The following is a 26,257-nucleotide window of genomic DNA, read 5'->3' on the forward strand; positions in this document are numbered from 1 at the left end:
TAATAAATAAATAAATCTTTAAAAAAAAAAGAAGTTTATCATAAGTGAAACAACTAACTACATAAAAGCTATGCTGCTAAAATATGTGTTTCACGTTATAATAAATATCCCCACTTTGAACTTACAAGTAGCTTGTTAGAAAGAAGCTCCAGTGTTAAATGAAAGAGCATAGTACATACAAGATGTAGAAGACATACTCAAATGCTTAACAGAAGCAAAGATCCTACTTTCCTCCAAAGCTCAAATACAGAATAATTCCTATCTAAGTGCTGTGTAAACAGTAAGCAGGAACTTAACCACAAAGCAAAAATCCTGTTTTCCTTTGTGGGCAATCGCCCCGAGTCCGCCTGCTACCCGCTGGGTGTGGCTTAGAGCTTACCTGCCCACGGCACAAGCCACAACTCCCAGGCTTACACATGGTACATGACTGGAAGGTCAAGCGAAATAGACACGTCTTTCAGCCAATTACAGTGTCTTTGATGGGTGGGGGCCTGCCGGAAGATGCCCACCTGCTGTCCCCTGCTGAACCTTTATATCCCTCGGATTTATTCTGAATAAATGGACATTCCTCACCAGCTTATCTCTGGTTGTTTTTGTGGCCAAAAGAACAACTTTGCCTCACCCCTGGTGACCTCAGAGCCTGCTGGCAGGCTTAAATGCCGAGATTCCTCCAAAGCTCAAGTAGAGCATACTTGCTAAGTGCTGTATAAACAGGAAGCAGGTACATAACCACAATTTTAGCAGTAATTCTTTCACAAATCAGAGACAAAGATTATATAAAATAAATATGTAAAGAATTCCCTGCATATACATGTATTTATACACAGGAACATACACATACACACACATACATAGATGCACCAAAGCTCATAGCAATCTTAGGGAGGCAGTCATGTAACTTACAGATAAATAAAACAAAGGAATGTAGTTTGAAGAGTCGAAGGGAGGTGAGATTATATATACTTAAATATAAGAGAACAGATCCATATATGGAACAAGTAATTATAAGTAGCACACACATGATCTTTGCAGGTTCCTTCCAATCCAATTATTCTAAACACATCTGTAAGATATGTGTGTGTGTGTGTGTGTGTGTGTGTGTGTGTGTGTGTGTGTGTGTGTGTGATGCAATGAAGGTCTTCTGAAGTAAAACCCAATGCAAACGAGAATAGTTTTAATGCATACTTTGGGGAAATTACCTATGCTTTATATTTTTCCATTATATTTGGCATACATTATGGCAACAGAATGATCTGGTTACCACTGCAAGGTGCCAAGTTGACAATATCCACACTTTTGTGTAAGGACAGTTCACAAGTGGCTCATGCTTCAATGAAAACATCCATTTGTCATGGTGAAAAACCATACCTAGACTAACATTTCTGGGTCCTTGCCACTATTTTATCTTCAGACCTGTAATTCTTTGAAAAAAAATTTTTTTACTCCTGTGCTATCTCTTGTGTATTCTGACAAATAGTGTCATTTATGTAAAAAATGAGAATTTTCATGACAAATAGTTCTTTTATTGATCCATTTGTCTGAAAAGTACATACATGGATTGCTAAAACATCTTACCTGCTGTACTGTAGAGTTCCCACCATTTAATATAGCAATTCCAAGCTTCAAAGTAGCAGCTACCATTGGTCCAGTTTCACCTGAAAAATATTTTTAAAATCAGTATTGCTTATATCATTTCACCTGCTCCACTAACCTATCTTACCTTATGTACTGTGGGTCTGTTAATGTTCAAGGAAAACAGATTGACTTCTTTACTGAAAACACCAGGGTACTTCAAAAAAGCTCATGGAAAAATGAAATTGAAAGAGAGGCTTGTTTTGATAGCTAATAATCTGGAAATCCAGGAGTAGTTTCTTCATGATATATATTTCCATTAACTTTTCAAAGCATCTGGTATTAAAACACCTTTAATTCTTATTTTACCATCAATATTTTTAAAATCTATATATTTAAGAGTTATACTATATGAAGACATAGAGGCAGGCAGAAAAAAAATCTACTCCCTTGAAATACTGAGATCTGAAATCATTAAGAATTAAAACTATTCTTGTTTATTAGTATAATATTTAAACAGGAGGTTGGTGTTGTGATATAGTGGGTAAAATTGTCAGCTGACATACTAGCATCCCATTTGTGTGCTAACTCATGTCCTGGCTACTCTCATTGCAATCCAGTTTGTTACTAATGTGCATGGGAAAGCACTTGGGCTGGGCCCCTATAACCACGTGGGACACACAGATGAAGCTCTTGTCTCATCCTGGCCCAGCCTGTTGTGGCCATTGGGGGAGTGAATCAACAGATGAAAGATCTTCTAGTCTCTACCACTCTCTCTGTTAACTCTGATTTTCAAACATCAATAGATTTTATGAAAAATAAAACCATGATAAAAATAAATACAAGTCACTAAAAATTGAAGGAAATTCCATTTCCTCTTATTTCAAGAATATTGTGTTTCAATAGCTTTTATTATTTTTACTTCATTACTTTTTTTCTGAACATTTTTTATAATCTCAGCTTTACCAAGATGACTATTTCAAAGTTTTGCATACTCAAGTAATGGTAAAGTTTTAAAACCCAAATGATTGTCATCATTTAGTACATGTTATTTCTATGTTATATTATTTCTTTTTTTGCTTAGAAATAATTCCCATAATTTAAAGACAGGGGTGCTTCATAACAGTGTATCAATATTACTTTAACCATTACATTGAAAACTGTACTAAAAATGTTTCAAAGATGATACTCATTTGTCATGCTGAAAAATATAATGTGGCACATATCTTAAAACTGGAGGCTCCTGAGGTGTTCAAAAGTACTTTGTTTACATTTTTAGTATCTAAACATTCCAACCCAGGATCAGCAAATTCTGGACTAAGGATTAAATATTGTCACCCTGCTAGTTTACCTTGGGTCTCTGTCTCTCTCTCTCTCTCCTTCTTAAGGTTTATTTTTATTATAAAGTCAGATATACAGAGAAGAGGGGAGACAGAGAGGAAGATCTTCTGTCCAATGATTCACTCCCCAAGTGACCACAATGGCTGGTGCTGCACCCATCCTAAGCCAGGAGCCAGGAACCTCCTCCAGGTCTCCCACATGGGTGCAGGGTCCCAAGGCATTGGGCTGTCCTCAACTGCCTTTCCAGGCCACAAGCAAGGAGCTGGATGGGAAGTGGGGCCACTAGGATTAGAACCAGTGCCCATATGAGATCCTGGTGAGTTCAAGGTGAGGACATTAGCCACTAGGCCAGCACGCTGGGCCTGGGTTTCTGTCTCTTAAATGCCACTATGGTAGACTGAAGTTTCTTGACACACAAAGTTGAAAATACTTACTCTCAAAAACTTGCCTGTCCATGGCGGATAAAATCAGTCTGCTAGATTTTGATCATTATATAGTTTCCAGAACAGAAATAAATCTGCTTTGGTAAGAATCTCAAAAAAAACAAATCTAGAGTGTGGGTACATGATGGGAGCTAGTGTTTGTGAATGATCATCTGGTACAGTGTATGAAACAAAAACTCAGGGCCTAAACAGAATGAGTCAGAAGGGATGACACGAGGAGTGGGGTGCAGGCAGGGGAACCCCACGTACTATGGCTCACCTTTGCTGGCACTGATGGTCTGCAGCACCATCTCAGCGGCCCCACGGTCATGCAATCTGGCTTGCTGGTACAGCAACTTTTGCTTTTCCATTTCTTTTTCCTGAACACAAATCCCAACCATTTATATTATGGCTATCATTAACCACAAAAGTGTTCTACAGACCATAGTCTGAGTCATCTCTTCATGTATTGGGCTCTATGACAACATTATGGACCATTTCATCACCAACAGTGTTATTAAACCAATAACAACATTTTTCAGCTCTGGGTTTTTCCCTTCATATTTTTCGTGATATACTTTTGGTACTTGTTAATCAGGATGGATTTTTCTCAATTTCAGTTATTTGAGTAGTCCAAAGCCTGTATCATGGTTTTGTACTTCATCATCGATATGTGCACTTTCTCATGTACACTTTTATGCATAACTTTGTCACATTTTTGATCATCACCCATGTCATGGCCATAACTTGATACTGCTCAGCAAATGGCTCGAGTTGCAAGTTATCACTTAATCACAGAAAAAAAAAGAAATTAACTGAGACATCTTATGGTTTAAGCAAAATTGAAAGCTGATATGGATATAAGATAGGCTCCAACTACATCATGGCTTATGATAGGAATCTCCCCAGTCAGCCCCACAGAATCAGAGATGCAATGTGCCTTTATATTTTGTAATCTCTGGTGGTAACAAACGATACTGCATGGTGCTGCTAGAGCAATGGCTGGAGTTTATTCTGTTTCACTTAAGCTATCACTAAAAACAAAAAAAAGAAGACAGTAAGAATAAAATATAAAGGCACAGCAAGTTCAAGACTGGTATGACCATTCATTCACTTGAGCAATCCAGTTCGCTAGAGAATTGAGACGGAACTAAGCAGTATAAGTTGCAGAATGAAAGTTGCATAGAGCCCTATGACAGCGAGTCCATCAAATGGCGTGGTAGAGAAGCTTAGTCAATGGGACATGAAACAGTTAGTATCATGTCCATAAACACAACGGCCAAAACATATATGACCCAAGAGCAGGAAGAGCTGCAGCAGAGGTAGCCAGAGAGACAGCTTTGCTGCCATAAACTTTCCATCCAAAGTACAAAAAATAGACACTGGAAGATGGAAGAGGTTTAAAAAATGAAGGCTTGCTAGTTACAGAATATGAAAAATAAAGTAAACTAAAAGGAAGGGGGAAAGAAATGGGCTCAAACAAATGAAAAAAGAAACCTTTAAATCAAAAGCAACCAACACAGACATTTATGCTGTTACCAGAGAGTTCTCGCCGAGGCTGGCAAATTTGTTTCTTAAATCTTTGATAATATCGTGCTGCGAAAACAAAATTGATCAGGGTTTTTTTTTTTCACACTATAGTTAAAACTCCTGTGGTTAAATTTTATTTTTTTCTTAAATTATGTGATAGGCCTAAATGGAAGCAGAGAAAAGAAAAAAAAAGAGGCAGCTTTGCTTTGTATGTAGCCATGCTAACATCTCAAAGGTTTGCCTTCATGTTTAAACCTCTTCCTGGGAAGTCAGAAACAAAATGAAAACAAAACCACACAGACACACAAAACCATATTGTCATTACAACACAGTTCCAGAAAAACTGAAAGAAGACCCTTTCACCTGCTCTTCAGGAATCTTTTGAAAATAGATGAGTAACATTTCATTCTTCCTTTTAGACCCAACAATCTTTTACTTTACTCACACTGACAGCACTATATTTGGAACTTCTGGATAACGGCTAAATCAACTTCTTTTGTTGAGTTTTTGTTCTTTTTTTTTTTTTTCAGTAAGAAAATGAGAAGAAATTAATGGCTTACAAGAGTTGCCCTGTGACTTTTGTCAGCTAAAGAGACAAGGAAATCAGAATAATTTTTCTACCGACTCAATACAGCATGCAAAGACCAGGAGACTACAGAAGATGGAAGATGGCAGCACACTACACATTTTCAAGAAAACCTCAACAAAAATCATTTGACATTTGTGCTCTAAAAGTAAGTAGGTGAGTTTGAAGATTTGTTGGAACAATTCTAACAACAGACTTTAATTTTCTAGGATGGCAATTGAAATTTATGCATGATACCTTGAGAAGTATCAAGCAATGCAGTATCAAAATACTTGTTTAAAAACAAACAGTCAGGTATTGAGGCCCAGCAAGATAACTGAGCTTGGGACACCTGTGCCCTGTAAAAAGTGCTGTTTTGAGTCTTCCGTACTCTATTTTCAATTCAGACCCCTGCTAATACACCTCAGAAGTTGTGTATGTTGGTTCAAATACTTGAGTTCCTGCTACTCTCACATCCTTGATGAAGTTTTCGGCTTCAAGTTTCAGACAGGCTCAGCCTTGGGTGCTGCAAACTGTTTGCAAAGTAAATAAGCAAATGGAAAGCATCTCTCTCACTCTCTTGCTCATACTCTCTTCTCTGTCTCTTCCTCTTTCACTCTGCCTTTCAAATAAACAAACAAGTAAATAAAAAACTTTCTGGACAAAAATCACTCTCATTTTTCTTATATGAGATTTAAATTGTAATAATAGAAAATGATGAGACTCATTTTAAAAAGCATAAAGACAAAAAGATATACTAATCTAGAAATGAAAAAAATTTCGTAAAAAGGAGAGAGTTGATCCCCTCTGCTTATACATCTGCAACACGGATTAAAAAAAAAAAAGTAAGGAAAATACCCGAATAAAAAACTCACTTCTTGGCTTTGAGGTTCAATCAATTGTAGAAACCAACAAAACAAAAGCAAAGTAAAACAAACAAAAACCAGGACAGAGATAGTCAGGCTCTCAAATCTCCACATAGTGAAATCAGCTGCAAAATCTCCTCAACACTATTATGTTAATACACATTAATATCTGACATTGCTTCTTTCCAATACTTTGTCATTGGATAACTGCTTTGAAGCATAAAATTTAACTGAGTTATTGGCAAATTTTATCAGAACATAAAACAATAAAACTTGGAAGCTAGACCAGAAATATTCCACATAAGAATGCACTGGGGTTGTGTGAGAAACTGTAAAGCTTTGTTTCAATTCAAATTGATCACATAGTACCTTTTCTAAGCAAACCGGATATACATCTCTTCAGATTATCTCACACAGGGAACTAGCTCACTGCAAACACTTTTTTTAAAGTTAGGGTTCCCTTCCTTATCCTAGATTCTACATCTAAGAAACTTAAGTAAACACTACTTCTTACTTTTCAGCCTACATTTTAGATTCTAAATTAATCCAGGGTTTAAAGAAAGGTTGATAGAAATAAAAAAGGCAGCTCTACTATTTGGATTTTCCTTTAGTCAAAAGGTTCTGATGGTGAAAAAGAACCAAGAAATTATCAGCTGTCATTCTAATAAGATGGATATGTGTTTCTACATCAGACTCATGAGTCAATCATCTGCATTGTACATGAGCATTCAGCATTGGTTTTCGCTTTTTGTATGACCTAAGTTTGTCATAAAATTGCTAATATTCCTCCATTTTGTGTAAAATTTTCTCATGCTTTTAACTTGATTAGGAGAAAAGTAGATAAGGCCAGAGGGGATTCTTTAAACTGTGACACTCTGATGAGAGCAAAGAAATTCACAATTTTTGGGCCCAGCAATGTAGCCTAGCGGCTAAAGTCCTTGCCTTGAACGTGCCAGGATCCCATACGAGTGACAGTTCTAATCTTGGTGGCCCTGCTTCCCATTCAGCTCCTTGGTTGTGGCCTGGGAAAATAGTACAGGATGGAACAAGGCCTTGGAACCCTGCACCCATGTGGGAGGCCCAGAAGAAGCTCCTGGCTCCTGGCTTAGGCTGGGCGCAGCTCTGTCTGTTTGCAGGCATTTGGGGAGTGAATCATTGGATGGAAGATCTTCCTCTCTGTCTCTCCTCCTCTCTGTATATCCGACTTTTCAATAAATAAATCTTAAAAAAGAAAAAGAAATTTACAGATTTTCCAAAGGAATTTCCTCAGTTACATGGACATCTGTGGTAGCATGGGGTAGGGTTTCCATTTCCATAGTCTATGTGCCATGGCAATGAACCCAGCTGTTTTTTTTTCTTTGTATTTCTTAGATCTAAACCACTGCTGAAATGTTTTCATGCCTTTCTCATTAACTGCCTGTAAAAGCAAGTTCCAAACATGAGAAATCCAGAATAACTGAACTCTTTATAAAAACTCCCCATAATTAATAATATTATAAGTCAACTTGAAATATTAACTACTACTTGAATGCATGGAGAACCTAAAAATAATACATATATTAAATACTAAATATCAATATTATAAGAAGAATAAAAGGAGTGAAAGTGTTCTAGTTTTGTTCACAACCTGAATTGACAAATTCAAACTAAACAAACAAAAAAAGGATGACTAAGAGTCTCATTTTTAACTTTAACACACCTTACAATGTATTTCAGACGCTAAAACTAGATCAGCTGTGTTTATATACAGTTGAATCACACTGCAGGAAAATCCTTAAAATATAACTTATATAATGGATAGTTCCCACTTTTTAAAAAAGACATTACATATTTCAAGTGCTAAATACATGGACTTGATATGCTTAGTACAATAAGTATTTGGAGATTCCCAGAGCAGACTTATGAGAACAGGAGTCATAGCTGTTTCTCTGATGTAGCCACAACACCAGTATCCATAAATTGTTTAGTTTCCTACTCATAATATTTATTCATTAAACCCATAATAAATGAATAAAAGTGCTAAATAACATGGCATCCTGTGGCATGGGTCACAATTAATCTGAACTATTAAAGATGTCAGTTTTCTGTTTAAGGAGCCAGAGAACCACAACAGGATAAAATGTGTACTCAGTACCTGGTTGAAGATGTTTAGACTATTATACACAAAAAAATCATAATTTGAATTTTATCTCATGATATTTTTGTTAGTATCTTTCCTTATTACCCATTGTCTTTGTTACTAAGCCTTGAAACAGCAAAATATCTTCCACAGTTTTATTTATCAAAAAGATGAGTAGTTTTCAATAATCTAACAGAAAAGAGTCCATGTCTTTATTCAAAGGAAATTTTAAAAAAATGCTTATTAAAAAATCAAAGCTCATTTAAAAATCAGAGAAAGAGAAAACACTAATTAGAAACATCTACTTGTGCTAATATTTCAGTGACTCTGACGTGTAGATGTTACTATGTAATGTGATTTCATGATTCATTCCTGTCCAATATCATGTACACTTGCATTTGGGGAGCAAAATTGTTTCCTCTAAATTCAACATTTTTCGAATTAATGTAGAACTTCGCTAAAGCAAAAAAAAAAAAAAAATTCAGCTGATCTGAAATAGTCCTCTATCAGCGTCCAAGAGACAATCTGTATACCATTCCTCTGACAGTTCTATTATTACCAAAGCATAACCGACGTGAGGACAGAATGAGTAGCTATAATCTAGAGGTTATAACGTTAGTAAAGTTTAACTGATGTACTGGAGACAACATGGGTTATCCTGAGCACAATTGCAATTTTAAACCATCTTCATTTATCCATTGATTCGTTAAACCTTAAAAACCTTGGATACTGCCTTGAATTCAGAAAGCAAGTGTGACTCAGGCCATTCGCTAGTGTTATTTCCTAACAAAGGCAGAATAGCAAGGGAACTGATGACCAGTAATACTATGGAGCTTTGGTTAGATCATGAAAGTTGTGGAAGGTTATATTAACTTGTGAGAAGCGAGCCATTGGGACAACTGTCATTAGGGATGATTGATAAGCATTCATTATTTGGACTATGAACACTCAAATTCTAAATATTCTTGTATCTGTAATTCTCACTTTTCATGCATATTTATTAATCTCACTCCTGAGATCAATTCTGAGGGGCCAGCACTCTATACGGCTCCACTGTTCCACTGGAACATGATGTATCTGGAACTGCAGATTTTTCTGTAAACTATTACACATTCCTTCTTTCGTTCCTTCCAGAAGTTGGTTCTGAACCTATGCAATGCCATCTTCAAATGGTATCTGTGAGCTGGACTTTATTCTGTAAATTCTCAAATAATTATTTTGACTCAGTTGTTCAGGGCATGCTTCATACATCACATAACCTTTTTCACAAAAAAAAAGCTCTTTTGCATTTTAACCTCATGAATTCTTATTTCACCTGAACAAATAGATTATTTTATTCTTTCTTTATATAACTACATTATGGACAAACTAGAAAAAAACAGACATACATAGGTATGTACAGAAACTAGATACTTTTTCAATAAAACATTTTATTCTAAAAATCATGGAATTGGTTCTCTTTTAATATTCCACAAAAGGTCAGAAAAAGTAGTGAACACATCCATGATTTATCAGCAATTTATCCATTTAGAAATGCTAAATTGTCTTGATAACTGAGAGACAAAGTACAAAAGTTCAGCTCACACAATTTCTAACAGTGTATTTGACTCCAGAGGATGTCTGGTTCTCCTTCAAAGAAGAAAAAGCTGAGATGCAGAGTGGCTGACTAGGGCTTGGTAAGGCCCACACAGTACGCAGGTGGAAACCCAGGCCTCCTGCACTGCACAAGCAGTTCTGAGCTCACTACACTGTAAAAGTTTCTCTATGCATTTCCTCAGCTAGTTTTTTTTTTTAAGCCCATAGTGTGAAAATTGAATCAAAATGGAACCATTTGTGCCAAACACCAGCATTAAAAAAGTTATTAAATTATGAAGCATAGGATCTACTGCATGTTTCTCTGACAATAAGAACTATCCCAAAAGACCCAGAAGAACTACAACTTGGCACAAAGACCCACACAGCCTTACATAGAAAATACATCTGAAAAAATCTGCCCTGGACTGAATCCATCCTTGTCAGTGATACCTGTAGTTACAGATGTGTAAAGAGTCGGCTGGGATAGTAGGCAGTTAGGGTCTCTGGTTTCTAATACAACCTATGTAACCCACATTTTATCAGCAAAGTTCTGCCCCCTTTTGTCTCCTGGAATACATACAAAGATTACTGTATCATGTATATTCCCACTAAGACTATCATTCCTGAACAAATTCAGAATGTTTCAAAAATCTTTCTCCATTTGTCTGTTAGGTTGATTATACAAAAATTGAAAATGAGCACGTGCTATACAGTGGAAAATGCTTATATATAATCAGTTATGTGTTACAAAATGTTCTGAGCATCTTGTATATTATATTAACTAATCTTTATAGCTATGCCCTGAAGTTGGTATTAAAATGAGTCCGAATTTATAGACTGTGTCATCTTGCTTTTGTCATGACAATAAGTGATGGGAAATGATATTCTGATTCTGACTCTTTGTTCTCCCACTAGGAGAATGGGAGATGAAGCTCAGGAGAACAAGCTCTTCGAAGAGTATGAAATGGAGAGAAGCATGATTTTACATTTTAAGAGGTAACTTCACAAGTGACCAGAGACCCTAACTGCCTATTGGCCCATCCGATTCCTCATATTAAGACCTCTTTTTTTACATCAGATTTCCTATAATACGGAGTAAGAAAGGAGAAGGGGTCAGTGTGTTATTGATAGGTTCTCTACCATTTCCTCTATCTTACACAAGAAATTTTGTTTTTCTTTTTTCCCTGCCCTTCCTGTGGCTCATTTTACCCTCCCTCCCCTGAGATGGTATCATAAAAAATACCACTTCCACCATTTCCTTGAGTCTTTTCTCTTTTGTAGCACCTTCCTGTCACTATGGCAGGAGACATCTTTCTCATTCTTTCTGAAAAAACCTTGCTTTGCATAATGAAGTTGTCCACATGGAAATTCTTTCATGAAATGAAAGAAATGAGATTGCTGCCTTCTTTTTCCACTGAATTCCCCACAAAAATAACTTGAGATCAATAATTTCATATATAAAAACTCACTTTAAAGATTGCGTGAGTATTAAGAAAATACTGGTCTCTTAAATCCACCTACAGTTTGAATTGAATCTCATCTAGGATTCATTTGTATAACAAGCAAACTAAATGCCTCAGTTCATATTTTGGAAACCATACAGATTTCCACAGGAGGAATTAAATATTGTTGCAGTTACTTCATAAAAGAATAATTGTTTTAATAGTTTGCATTGCAGCTATTTATTCTGTTTTACTCATCTCAGATTTTCTTTGCAAAGATTCACATAGCCCCATTCATTTAAAACACTGTGCTACAATCAACAATACTAAATAAAGCTATTCAAAGTTCAAATTATGCAGCTATGGGGCGTTATTTATATTATAACCAATTCATTCTTGCCAAATCACCAAACATAGAATTCTTCAAAACTAGATTATTGGAAGGGCCAGATGCGACTTCTTTCATCATTGGGACAGCGTTATATAACATCATTCTTTATGAAATTTTAAATTTAAATTATAACTTGATTCTTCCATGTTTATTAGTGCATACTTTAATGTATGAGTTTCGCATTGGTCTGAATACTTCAGGAGTTAGGTCATTTTAATTATGCTAGAGGCCAACCTGGAAGAAAATATGTTAGTCCTCTAAGTTTCTGTTATATAATGCCAACTTTACCACAGGCATATTTAGATTTACTACCAAACGAGTTTTCCTTAGTCAAATGTACAGAATGACAAGAGCTCCCACATGGATGGGGGAATTCGTCTGTGAGTTAGGAACTGGGTCTCTGCCAAAGGATCTCTATCGGAGAACGATGGCCAGGAAAACAAGTCAACACTCCATCTGTCTCACTTACCAAAGCTCCTACATCATTAATTTAGGTCTCTCAGTAAGTAACATATATTTTATTACTCTTTACTCTTCCACAAAAATGCTCAATTTTGTCATTGTAATGCCATACCCTTCGCTTTTAAAAATAAGGACAACAGAAGAAGCAACTGTATTAAAAATATTTCCAAATATAGTGTAAATTATACTTCAAAAATGTCTATGGTCCCAGAGTTCTTTGTCTATGTGTGTAAGATAAAACTATCATACTCATAAAAGTTTTACCTGATTTGAAACACTTATTTTTCATCTTGCTTCATGGGAGTTTAAAGGTAAATAAAATATTCAACTGCAACAATTATTTTTCAAGTTGCTGTTAAAAGATTTCTTCCTTTTCATTTAATGTTGGCTACCTTATCAGATTTTTTATGAATGTTTTATTTCTGAATAAGAAACATGTCGCTCAATTTGATCCTATCAACTGAATTAGGTGCGCTGTGGAGTCTCCTTAAAATTGCATTCCTCTTTCAATGTCAAATGCTTTTCTTGACAAGAGCACCTTACCTACTTTATCTATTCTCACTGCACAGTCATTAACATACTTTTGAATTGGACCTTCTATATAAACAGTAAATCAAATTTTTGGTTGATGTTAGTAGACACAGTCACATTTACATCTCTCAGCAATTTAGAGGACTTCTGAGATGATTAGTGATAAAAATCACAATCTACGAAACAATTACTATACTCATTATGTATTTATTAAGACGATAGTATATTACCATAATGCCCATTGTACATCTTGTACATTATTAACCATCAGAGATATATCTTACAGAGTGTCCTTAACTCAAATTCAAACATTACAGGATCATGATGTTATGGGAACAATGTGTTCCTCCAAATGTAATAGTTATTTATAATTTTCAGTTTCTTGTAAATATGCTTTGTGTAAGCCTAAACACATTTAGGAAAAATACTTCATTTTTTTCCTGAAGAAGGTAAAGCATAACAACTTACACTAACAATCTCAAAAGTTTGTTTCAAACTATAATCATTATTTTCACCCTGTGATATTTATAATTAATTTTCATTTAAATGACCTCATTAAAACACGAAGATCCATATCAAAGTTAAACATACATAATTCTAGAACAAAATATTTGTTTTTGAAAAATTCTCCAGATAAAATATTTAAAATAATAGACATGAAAGGTTGTCTAGTTCTTCCTGGCAATGAAACGGCATGATCAATACTGCAACCATAGACCATAACCTCTGGTTGCTGTCTGAAGGTGCTATGAACACAATGGAAAAAGCAGACTGTCTTCCAGTCTCACTAGGGATACTGGTTATCCTGTGTTTTCAACTACGAAGGCTAGTATTAAACAATATCAAGAAAGATGTAGGCTGTGGTTGCACTGAAAAAACACCTAACTAAATGCTTTTTGACAATAAAAGGGCTTCATTCTTTTATCCCAGCACGGTGTGTAGCTCAAAAGTAATATGAAAGACAATAAACTGTGAATCATTTAAATTACAAGAAGACATTTATGCCAAGGAAAGATACTGAAGAGATTAATTATGCTGAAGCTAAGAGCTTGTAGAAGGATTTTCAAGAACTTTGTAAATAAAAGAGTCCAAGATGTTGGGTCTAACAAAGGTAAATGTCACAAGAAACCGAAACTGAGACCCAGACAAATACACACATACATAATTTTACCTTGCTGCGTTGGGATCCTGTGACCTTAAGGAAGGATGAGGACAAGAAGCAAAATAGCAATAAACAACTGCTCTGAAGACAACCAACAGACCATAAATGGTGTGCACTTCAGAAAAACAAAATTAATTGCTGCTCACAGCTCATTCTAATTAACTCTGTTTCTTAACAATAAAGACAGTTTAGAGAACAGGTCACACATACATTAGAATAGATTATAGTGTCACACAGGAAATGAATTCCATGACGTTTTTCTCAGCCAGCAATACTTATGAGTTATCTTCTAAGTATCTGAACATATATTTCATACATTGACTTCAATGCTACAGAGATGCTCATACAATTTTTCTTGGAAGCAAATTAACTGCTTTAAGTTCCTTCCTCATCTATACTCTTCAGTGGGTCCACCAAAAATTAAAGACTCGTTGCTGGCTACAGATGAATTGCAGACTTCTAACTCAAAGTCCAGACACGTAAATTAATAGGAAAAAAATCTAATTTCTATTTCCTTGCACTCAATTTAACTTCCTTTTGAAAATTCCAAGGAAAAAAGAAAAGAAAATGAAACAAAAAATGATAATAACACAATTTTTTTTTTCACAGAAAGCAAAAAAGAATAGTATAAGCCAAGGGAGGTAATAATACTAACTTTCCTTTTGCTAATTAACATTACCAAAATTTCAAATTACATAAGAAATTTAAAGACTAAGATCATTCAGGAAATAATGATAAAGCAGAATACAGTCCTGATAATATACGCACTCCTACCTCATGCAAGCAAACTGAATTGTGTGCCACCATCTACATATGTACATGGAATGAGTGACCTATTGGGGCAGAAGTCAAAAGAGGCCAAATCTTTAAGAGATCAATTCAGAACAAAATATTAAGCCAAAGGTTTAATTCAAAACTTGATGCCATGTTGTTCTTCAACAAATATTTTCCTCCCATTGTCTGTTGGAAATTTCAGAACACATCACTGAGATGAGAACGTTTTGAAGCAGTCTCATCTCTGAGAGTTCTCCGGAACACTCATTCTGAACATATGGGCTGCATTTTTCTACTTAACTACCCTATGTTCCTTCGTCTTAGGACTCAGGTTTGTCCATCCAGCTCTGGCATGCAGTTCCTTGACACAAAAAGCTGCAATAAGCCATGAAGCAAGAAACATAAATGTCAATTATAAGCTATGAAACAATGTTTCAAAACAGAACATGTCTAGAGAGACTAGTCTTACTTCAAAACTCTTCACTTCTTCTTCACCATCATCATCTTCTTCATCATGACAACTCTGATACATGTAAAAGAAAAAAGAGGAATATATTGAGAAAACACAAAATAGTTATTTAATATGGAAAATAAAATCATTATATTTTATCAGTAACATTCTCATATATATGTATGTTAGACATGTTATTTAGATATGAAATTAAATTTGTGACCTAAAAGAGTCTATTTAATGCTTCTATAAAATTAAAATACTAAGTAACCAATTTTGTGCATAAAAGGGCTAATTACAAAGTCCATGTCAAAATCTATATACTACCTATGCATTCATTTGCCTCATTCTAACAAAACTAAAATTTTAACAAGATTAATATTTTCTTTTTTTAATACTGACCTTACAATTCACAATTATATAATACTCATTTTTATTTTGTAAAATTATTATCCAAAACACAATATTATAGGTACAGAGATGCCCCCCTCTAGGCAACCTTCCTTGTTTCTCCTCCTTCCCTCCTTCCCCCCGCTGCCTTATTATTATAGTCTGGTCCTTAAGCTATAGTCTCAACTCCAACATTCTGCTATTCAAGTGTATCATGCATATAATACTCATTACTTAAAATTAAGAAAACAGGGATGTTAGATAAAGTGATTATTGCAATCCTAATTTTAAGTTAATTTTTACTGATTTTGGCCCAAAGAAAGTAAATGAAATTTTGTTACTTAATCACTCTTAATACATGAGAACGATATAACTATCTCATTATTTTAAGGTTATTTTCCCCCAAAGGCTAAAAAAAACTAAGCCATACATATATTCTCACTTAATCCACAAAGTGAAACTTTCTTGCTAAAGAGGCACAGGGGCATGCTGGTTAAGAAGGTGGTACAGAGAGGCAGAATGACTGGTTCAAATCCTGATATTATCAGTTATGAACTGTTGAGGCTTGGGCAAATTCCTTCACCTCTTCTTGTCTCAGTTCCAGGGAGGATCCCAGTAGCTACTACAATTGCACATAAAGTAGTTACAGAAATGCCCACAAGAGGACTTGGAGATTCACAATAAACCTCAAAACTGACTGCAGGAATACATAAAAGCAGTAGACAGGGCACTTTTGCTAGAAACATTACTATGCCAAAGAGGTATATTTCATATATTTTTGAAGTGGCCTTTTAGATTACATGACTGCAGGCCGACTGAGAAGCAAAACCAGAAGCTCTTTAGTATGGAATTAAATCATATTACCAGAGCAGTAATGAGTGATTTACAAGACAAAGGAATTTCCTAATAATCCTAGAATTTTATTGTTTCAACCCATAAAGAATGGAACACTAGGCATAAATGGACAAGTATTATAAGTATTTCAAGAAAATTGGTAAGAGAAGCAAGAGTAAAAAAAATTATAAATAAACTCCATGGTGCAATATATGTAGCTTTTTTTCTTCTACATGTTATCCTCAACAGCTTACTGTTGAGTAACTTCGCTGATTAAATGCTTGCAAGATCAGTCAGTAACTCAAAGATAAAATGACATAGGAATCAGTGATCACCCGTCAAAAAGTTAGAGCAGAGATCTCATGCAACTGATTAGTTGAGATTAATGCTGCTTATGTTTCTAAGATTTAGTAATATGTTTTAGTTCCGAAATGCAGACCCTAATCCTCTGTCAAATGAAAATGATTTTTCTTTATTAAACATTAAATTGAGAGGGAATTTATTTACCTTTGCCATAATATCTGCATAAGCCATATATAAAAAATCTTCCTCTAGTTTGCTATGGAAGACAAGAAAAAAAAATTAATGTTTAAGTAGAGAATCAGCTATATGTATAAAATTATCCTTATTTTTTCTAATAAGTACATCTTTTTAAAATTACATAAACACAAAAGTTAAGCAATTCAAAATAATAAATATCTTAGAATTAGAAATCGAAGATTCAGAATTCCTATCTGTCCTAACCTTATCTTACAGGCCAGGATATCAAGTATTAACAAAATAATAACACATAATCTATTGAGTGACACACAATTGTAATAGTTTTCATTTTCTTCAAACTACAAAATTTAAATGAACAAGGAAATTTGACAGTAGACGTGATATTAGTTTTCTGATGGAAACACTGGTAAAATTATAATGTTTACCATAAAAGTAAGATGTTTGTAATGTTGATTCTGTTTTATAATGATGATGATTCTTAAAAATCAATAATGGTTAAAATGCTTAATGGCTTCTTTTAAGGTTAGAAACCACTAATACACAAAAGAAGATTTGTATTACAAAAAAAACCCTATATCTGCACAATTATTTTAGCAGTGCTAAGTTTTAGCCATGAGAAAAATCCACTTATGAGAAATACCTCATTACCTGACAATGCCAGACACAGAGCTGCTCTATGCTTAGGGATGAGATGGTTTTGTTAATTAGGAAATAACAAGAGAGAGAGAGAGAAATAGTGAGAGAGAGGATGGATCACATTGGCTTGGAGGAGAAATGCACATTAACATGGCATGCAAAGAGGTCCAGGGAACTCCTCGGGACTTTTGAAAAGACCCAACAAAGGGAGATGGATGGATAATTAAATTATCCCCCAGGTTCTGTGGGGAAATTATCTCCCAGGTTCTCTGGAAGAGGGAAGTAAATAAAAGTTCGGCAACCTTTGCACGAACCTAGCTATATAGCCAATCAATTCAGTGCCCTCTATAATGAGCAAAATATAAGAACATTTTGATTTGGGGGCCTACACGTGTACATCTCATTAAACTCCACAGATATTTGCTTTTCGTAGCTGTGGTGGATTTGTATGAATGAATGCCAAAGACATGTCAAATGGGCAATGTCCTTAAAATAGGCTTCAAACATACTTCTAAGTTGTCAGAATGGCTCATCCAACCCTTAAAGGGCTTCTAAGATCCCCTGCACAATGGAGACACAGTCTACCTAAAAAAGTGTTGATTCATCATTGGTCTCCATATATTTTGGGCACTGAAATTTTCTTTGCTTTGCTTTGTCTGTTTGTTTTGTCTACAAAGGCTGTTTGCAGCAAACAATCACATGCACACACGCACATGTGTGCGCACACATACACACACACCACAAACATTTATAAGAAGAATCACAGTAAACTAAATCAGCTAATTGCAAAGTTGATAAGAAAAACTAGAATCCATAGGTAAGTATTAAATTCCAAAACTGAATGAGTGGTTGGTCTTCTGGTGTATGTCAGACTGGCTGTATCTTTGAATAACTTTCCTAACAACAACAAGATGAAATTGACATATGAATATATGATACACACAATAAACAGACAGGGCTTTCTTTATTTGTTCATTCTGTATCTGAAAGAACCCTCCCAACCATACCATTTTTCCGTTAAAGCTGTTCTACTAAACAGAAGAATCAGCTGGTGGAGAGGATCAACTCTCTTAGTGACTTCATCTTCCTCCGGAGGTTCAGCCCCAGGTTTCTACAATATAAAAACGACAGAATTTCACTTTTTAAAAGAAATGCTCACTTAAATGCAAAGGAAATGTAAGAGACTCACATAAAATGGAAGTTTCTTCTAGTGACACACACACCATAGGAGTCTGTATGTGTATGTGTGTGTGCATATGTGTATGCATTTTATGAATATTGGAAGATATGCCAAAATTTTATAGAAAATGAAATTAAAGCATGGTTTTATTTTGTTGCAAAAATTCTGAAAGGCATGTGAAAAAGAATCTCAGGACAGTAATGAAAAAAAAACCTGCTATGAAAAAAAAGGTGTGGATTTTAAAATTTTTTGGCATTGTACCAAAGTATGTTTATCTCTGGATGCTATTTTTCCACAAACTTCTGGAAGCATATTTGCACATGGTAAGTACACATATAAGTTAATGAATGCATGTATGTATGCATATGTGTTGTATATGTATACAAGGCATATATAAAATACAATAAATGTAATATAATGTGGTATATATTCATTACATTGATAATTTAACAGAATACTCAGTAATCTAACCAACAAATGGTATGGCAGGTTAAAGCTTATTAATTTAAAAGCTCTGGTGATTATTCTTCTAAGCAATTTGTAACTAACATAGTGTATATCCTACATAAATTTCAGCTTCAGGAAGACTTCATTTAATTTTCAGCAAAATACTAATTCATCTCAAGTGTAAAAAATATAGTCAAACAGCAATGAAAACTGGTTGTCAAATGAAACATTTTTATTGGCTACTCAAGTAATGTTAGGTAAACAATGTTAAAAGAACTAAATTCTTTACATGTTCAGTTGCTTCAAAACTTTTTTTACTATTAGGCAGAACTTTAGCAGTAAGAAAGATGATTAAACAGAATTTACTACTGCTGACTTTTTGGTTAATGATTTTGTAACTTCACTTTGGCGTCTGAAATTTTTACCTTCTTTGAACTATGCTCTTTTCTGTATTTCAGGCTTGCTATTGTGTGTATTGGGAAAACTTCCACAAGATACTCAAATATTCTAGAACTGCTTGAAGTCTTAAGACAAACTGAACCCACTTAAAAAACAGGTGGGTAAAAAAGGCTTATTCTTTTAAAAATTAAATTACTGCAATCACTTATTTCCTGGTAATTACTGAGTTAAAAATAACTGTTATATAAGTAATCCTTAAACTGGGAATCATGAAGCCTTTGTCTTATTAGTTTGCAAAAATTGTGGGACTGCATGCTTGTGGAATGTTAAGAGGATTTAACAAATGGACAAATTCAAAAGATGACAGTTCTGACTCCTGTGTACATAACTATGAGTGACGCAAGCGTCTCGGTTAACACTGTCAAATGGAAATTATGCTTGTCTTCCATCTCATCGCCCAGGACTCTCTGTGCCTAATGCATCATGATCTTATCTGTTTATTTTTATAGCCTAACAACTTTTGACAGCATGTTTGGTGGATACATTCCTTACAGTTCAGCTTTTTATAGTTTATCCTGGGTCTGCGATTTGAAAAGGTGACTAAATGGTGTTGTTATAATGCTTATTTGTATTATTCATCTTAAGTGCTGAATTCTTGATGTTGGTGAGATCTCTTGTTATAATAGTGCATTTTTCCATAGGCGCTGAGAGCAATATCCACTAAGGTTTAAAAGGAATGTATCACATTTCTTTTTTTGTTAAATAACAACTGCTTACACCAACCATGTTCCACCAAGTTCAAACCCTCTTTAAACTTGTAATTCCATTAAAAACATACTGCTAAATCTTCTATCAGTTTATCTTCAAAGTAATGTTCTTCTGTTTCAATCCAAGACTTTTCATATCCCTGGAGGAAGAGATTGACAGCTCGATGCCTAAAATACAAGCAAAATTTCAAATAAAGATTTTCTTAATCATAAAGGTATTCAATATTACTTTATTACTAGACTGTGCAGTAAACTTTAAAATAAAATTCAACCTCCTAGCTTTCACTGACCCTTTGAAGATAACAGAGCAAGGTATCTTGGAGCACATACTGACTTGGATTCAAATTGTGGCTCAGGCGTTTCTAAGCTTTGTGACACTGATCAAATAACTAAAATTCCCCTACTTTCATCATTTTGATTTGTAAAACAAAGATAATATCACAGTTCAGTTTTGTAAGATAAATAATGTAAAGTACAATGGATACATATTTTTATATGGTAACTATTTTTATATAATAAGCTCTTGACAAGGCACATAATATGTTTCAGTACGGCTATTAGTCAGTATTGAAGTTAAATCAAATACTATATATTCCAAATTGAAATGTGAATTTCAATTAGGTGAATTTATGGGAGTGTTTAAATAGAGTTTAAGTCCTGCATTAATGATGATTAATGGCCACCTATGAGATAAAACCACTGAATTCTAGAAGAAGCAACAAGAAAAGAAGAAATGTGGAAAAGATTTAAACACAATAAAGGGTAACAGATTATGATAACCATAAGGAAGCACCATAAGAGATTTCAAAAGTGACAGAATGAGGTGGTGCTGCTGATGGATAAAATGCCGAGCTCAAGGATTGCATAGGCGGGCTAACAGTCATGAGACATGCTAGCAAGATGGGTGTATGAAGGGTCTTGAAAATTGGGAAAGGGAATTTGTAACATAGCTGGAAATGCTGGAAATCAACACAAATTCCTTTTGGTAAGAGAGGGAGGCTGGGAGGTGCGCTCTCACGCTCACTGGTGCATCAGAATCACCTGTGTAGCATGTAACCTGAACACAAGCTAATCCTAACAGAAATTCTCATTCAGGAAGATATGGCACAGATACACAAGTGCTTTTTAAGAAATAACTATGTGGAAGAAGCACTGGAGTAAGGTATATGATTTTTAAAATGAGATGTAGGAGAGGTAGAAAAAGTGTAACATCTTAGAAACGGCTCTGAATCTGGTAGCATCTAGTTGATATGAGGGAGGGAACAAATGACTTGACCAAGTGGCAATAAAGGAAAGGTGGTGATTTAAATTACTTCAAAGAAAAACTGAGGAACTTTGTGTAATGACCATGCAGTGATGAGCAGAGAAGAAATGAAAATATAAATTCAAGATTAGTATTTTATTTGGTACCATAATGTCACAGAATTCAGATGTAGCACATGATTTGAGAAACAAGCTCATATATTTTAGGCTTAATTAGTATTAACGCTGTTTATATACAAAAAAGGAACAAAACTTTAAGAATCTTGAATCAGACAAATTGCTCCAACCCTGTGGCAAAGTAGATGTATGCAATTTGTCCTGGAAACAATAGGAAGTTGCAAAGTTAGAGAAGTACATGAGTTAAGTTCTGTTTACCAAATCTAGGGATGCTGTCACTTGCATGAGATTCAGAGTAGGAAAGAGCATGCTTTCCTGGAGAACTGCAAGAAGGCTGAAACTGGTATCCTTCATTACCAACAATCTTCAAATGTATCAGAGGACGCTACATTAAGTATTGTCTATTATACCTCCAATGGAAGATTAATGGGACTGTCAAATCCGTTCACATCAGCTCTTTATACTACATCAGCACTTTGCATCAGGCAGCAATAATTACAAAAATAATAATGACTAACATCTATCGTGACAAGCTCACTTCTAAGCTGTCTGCATACATCAGTCCATTAAATAATAATAAATGTATGAGGCATGTCCAAACATGATGCAGTTGCAGAAACAGTAACAAGATCACATAATTAATTGGGTCAATCTCATATAGCCAAGAAGCTAAGAGGTCAGGATTCAGAGATATTTCTCAGTATAGGAAGGTCAAACAGCAACTACATTATAGACTACAGAGCCTGAAAATATTAGACAGCATAAGCTTTACACACACAAAAAATCTGTAAATTGGTCCCCTCCTGATTTTGCTAACATAAAGGCAGACTCACTATCACTCATTAGATAACCACTAAACACTATAAAATAACCATTAAAGACTAAAAAATTCTGACCTTGGTAGATTATACAAGGGAGCCATTCGGAAGCAGGCCACCACTGCCCTTTTCCTTTGCTTAGAGAGTAGCTTGTGCCACACAGCCTTTTTAGACCGCTGAGGATGTTCCACCTGACGTAGAAGGAAGAAATAAATACACACGGAAACCTCAAACCACCCTCAAAGCCAGTGTACTGACTTATTACACCTTGCAAATATCCTACATTTGGAATTCCAATTCCAAAAGGACTTAAAAATTATGACGGAAAATTCCAAATCTTAAAAGTTACTCAATGCTACATTTGAGACAGTTTCAAATGCAACATGATTTTGGTAAAAAAAAAGCACAATATTTTCCCAATAATCAGTACTTCAGAAGCTCTGTCATCTCTAAAAATCAAGGAATTATAAAGGAACCCATGAGAAATCATTTATTCTATTCTTCAGTTTCTTTATGGCTGTAAAATGTATTTTTTTTTTGCCCACAAAAATTAGCCTAAGTTTTATTTACTTATCCACTGTAACTAATTTTATCCTAACAGCTACAGAGGTACTTTGAAAAGAGAACATAAAAATTCTAGAAAAATTAAAATTTGTTGTTCCTTAATATAAGATAACAAGGCTTTGTGAAAACACAGTATCAGGAGTGAGTAAAGGATTTAATTTTAAAGAAGGTTAACATGTATTCATTTTGTTAGATGGGACAAAAGAAAACTCAAAAGTTACAGTAAATGATGCAAGCAGGCTATTTATTTAACTAATGGTTATTGGAGCTCCAAGAGGAAAAAAGGATTAATTTTAAGTATTAGAAAGAAAAATCTAGATATGTAATTTTGAGTTAATTAGTAATATCTAGGCAATTGAACACTGTACTTCCCAGATTGTAAAATCTCCGGCCAATAAATTTAGATTTCTGGAAGAAATAAAAATGCTTTGTTAGGCAAGGAAAAAAAAGTAAAACTGAATGTGTTGCCCTTTTTAATAAAGGGTTAAAATTTAATAATGCCTCCATTAAAGCATTAAGAATATTTACACAACAGTGGCTTAAAATTCTTTTCAGGCGATACCAATTTAAGCAATTAAAGCAGTTTATTTAATTGGAAGGCATTTGTTTCTAAGACCTCTTTTTTTTTCCATAGGTTCAAGAAACACTGACAATTAGCTACTTGAGTTGTCTATTGATGAGTAAGTTAAATAAGAAATTGTTGAACTTTAATGTAGTAAGTGAAAACAGAATCAAGGGCAGTGCTGTTTGTACTCAACACATTTCAATTTAAAGTTTTATTTTCAGATCCAAGATCGTGGACTGGTAGCTTTTTAATGGATACACTGCACTTTGCCCAGTTTTGGTGACGGTCAACAAACGAGGCATTGATGATATAGTGAACTTGAAAAAGAAAGACTACTATCATAAAGACTATCATTTGGCATTTTATTAACTAAGGAAAGGTCTTAAACACTGGACTTTGCTATAAATCAAATAAGGTATAACATAAGATTTGTGACCCAAAGTTAACTACTAAGGTGTATCTTGACAAATCTAAAAGTCTTGAAGTGCTGATTTGTTAGCTTAGCCAGACACTGAGTATTAAGGAATTAAAAAGTAACCTACCATCATGAGAAAAATTATTAGGTGTTCAATATAAAAGATATATCTACAAGGGTCACTAATTTGGAAGAAAAATGAACAAGCAATTCCTATAAATGTATTGATTTTTGCATTAACATTAATGTTGAAATATCCTTTGCAAAATAATTTCCATTAAAAACAAGGGTCAATTTCTTTCTACTCAAACATCCTCCTCATGATAATCTAATTTGTTGTCCTATTAGCCTTTTGAACATGAGGACACTTCCAAAGTTCAGAGAAATGGTTATTGTGATAAAGCTATACATGAATTGAATCCTTTTGCATCAAAATAATGTTTTAATTCTGATTTCTTTGAACTCTTTGAAGTAACTACATATTTGGTTAACTGAAATCTGATTCTTATACATTTTCCTAGACAATTTCTGCCTCTGCAAGATTAGACAAGTATTATCTACTTCCTAACCAGATTATTTTGGGGATAATTTTTTTACCCTCCTCAGCACAGTTTTTATTCTACTACATCTTTAATTGTTTACATTGGTCTGTGTCTATATTCTCTAATGAACATGAACTAGGAAACAGCCTCAATCACCATTATTGAGTGTAACACTGCCATCACATAGAGCATTCAATGAATGTTCAAGGCATGAACAGATACTTAATAAAGTGAATTTCATTTTAGAAATGTCATCATTTTAGTGGCTGACACTGTGGTGCACAACCTGTCACTAAATGGGTGAGAGTTCAAGTTCCAACTACTCCACTTCTGATCCAGCTATCAGCTAATGTGCCTGAGAAAACCAGTGGAGGATGTGAACCAAGTGTCAGGGACCTGCATGTACTCCTGGGAAGACCCAGATGAAGCCTCTGTCTCATGGCTTCTGCCTGGCCCAACCCTGGCCACTGCAGTCATTTGGGGAGTGAACCAGAGGATGGAGGACCTCTCTCTCTTTGTGTCTCTCACTTGCTAACTTTGTCTTTCAAATAAATAAATCTTAAAAAAGAAGTGCTATCATTTCCCATGATTGGATATATTTAGTATATGCTTAAAATAAAATATAATAAAGATTTTAATAAGTTACATTAATGTATCTAAAGTTAATTCACAAAAGGCCAGGTGTGTTTTAGAAACCTAACAGGACTAAAAAATTTAAGATAAAATAATGCTGTCAGAAATAGTTCTCCACTAGCTGTTTAATTAACATTTAATAATGTTCTTTACAAGTTATATAATAAACACATTTCTATAACTTTGTAATAACTTAAAACTTCATTACCTTAAGCTTTTTCATCAGTTGATTAGGATAATGCTATTATTCAAGGGAAAACATTAAGTTCTAAAATATGTGCCTTGAGAGGATATTAGTTAATTTAATCCCATCAAGCATAATGACAAATTGCATGTTATTGGAACTTGAGAAGTCTCTAAATAAGCAAGAAGCAAATAAAAGTAATATTACATTACCAGAAGCCATGATGGCCAGAGCTGAGCTGACCTGAAGCCAGAAGTCAGGAGCCAGAAGCCTTTTCTGGGTCTCCCATGTGAGTACAGGGTCCCAAGGCTTTCAGCTGTCCTCCACTGCTTTCCTAGGCCACAAGCAAGGAGCCACAAGGGAAATGGAGCAGCCAGAACACGAACTAGTGCCCATATGGGATACTGGTATGCAAGGCAAGGACTTTAGCAACTATGCCACTGCACCAGGCCCCAATATTTATTACTGCTATGTGGTATGTTCAAAAAACGATGTAGGAGGCTCAAACAATTCCTCAGAACATTTACATGGCAAAGTTCCTGAGGTGATACAGAGAAATTTCATTGTTTTATATTAGGTATAATTTTTTCCTATGTTATATAAACTATCAGAAAGCTACTGCTATAAAAGTCCAGTACCAGATCACACTGTGGGGTTCACGCTAAGATATCTCTTCTGAAGTGAATTGGTTGCTGTGTTACAAATATAATGGATAATTCAGAGAACAACCTTTATGTCAATTATATTTGATAACTGATGATAATAATGTAAAATATTACTATTTGAAACTTTATAGTCA

At 34.6% G+C, this 26,257-nt stretch overlaps 1 protein-coding gene across 1 annotated transcript in view; it reads right to left on the reverse strand.

Moving 5' to 3' along the window:
- Positions 1–26,257, reverse strand: part of RYR2 (ryanodine receptor 2) — a 603,900-nt gene that overhangs the window by 70,568 nt on the left and 507,075 nt on the right. Inside the window, exons 75-82 of the mRNA XM_040967818.1 lie at positions 23,497–23,527; positions 22,634–22,751; positions 20,429–20,525; positions 18,572–18,675; positions 16,935–16,986; positions 15,222–15,275; positions 3,616–3,715; positions 1,576–1,655 (exon numbers count right to left, since the gene is read on the reverse strand). Coding sequence (XP_040823752.1) covers positions 1,576–1,655; positions 3,616–3,715; positions 15,222–15,275; positions 16,935–16,986; positions 18,572–18,675; positions 20,429–20,525; positions 22,634–22,751; positions 23,497–23,527 — 636 coding nt within the window. The remainder of the gene's footprint in view (positions 1–1,575; positions 1,656–3,615; positions 3,716–15,221; positions 15,276–16,934; positions 16,987–18,571; positions 18,676–20,428; positions 20,526–22,633; positions 22,752–23,496; positions 23,528–26,257) is intronic.

This window comes from Ochotona curzoniae, unplaced genomic scaffold (genome assembly GCF_017591425.1).
Source record: "Ochotona curzoniae isolate NIBS_2020 unplaced genomic scaffold, NIBS_Ocur_1.0 scaffold_4683, whole genome shotgun sequence".
Lineage (NCBI taxonomy): Eukaryota > Metazoa > Chordata > Mammalia > Lagomorpha > Ochotonidae > Ochotona > Ochotona curzoniae.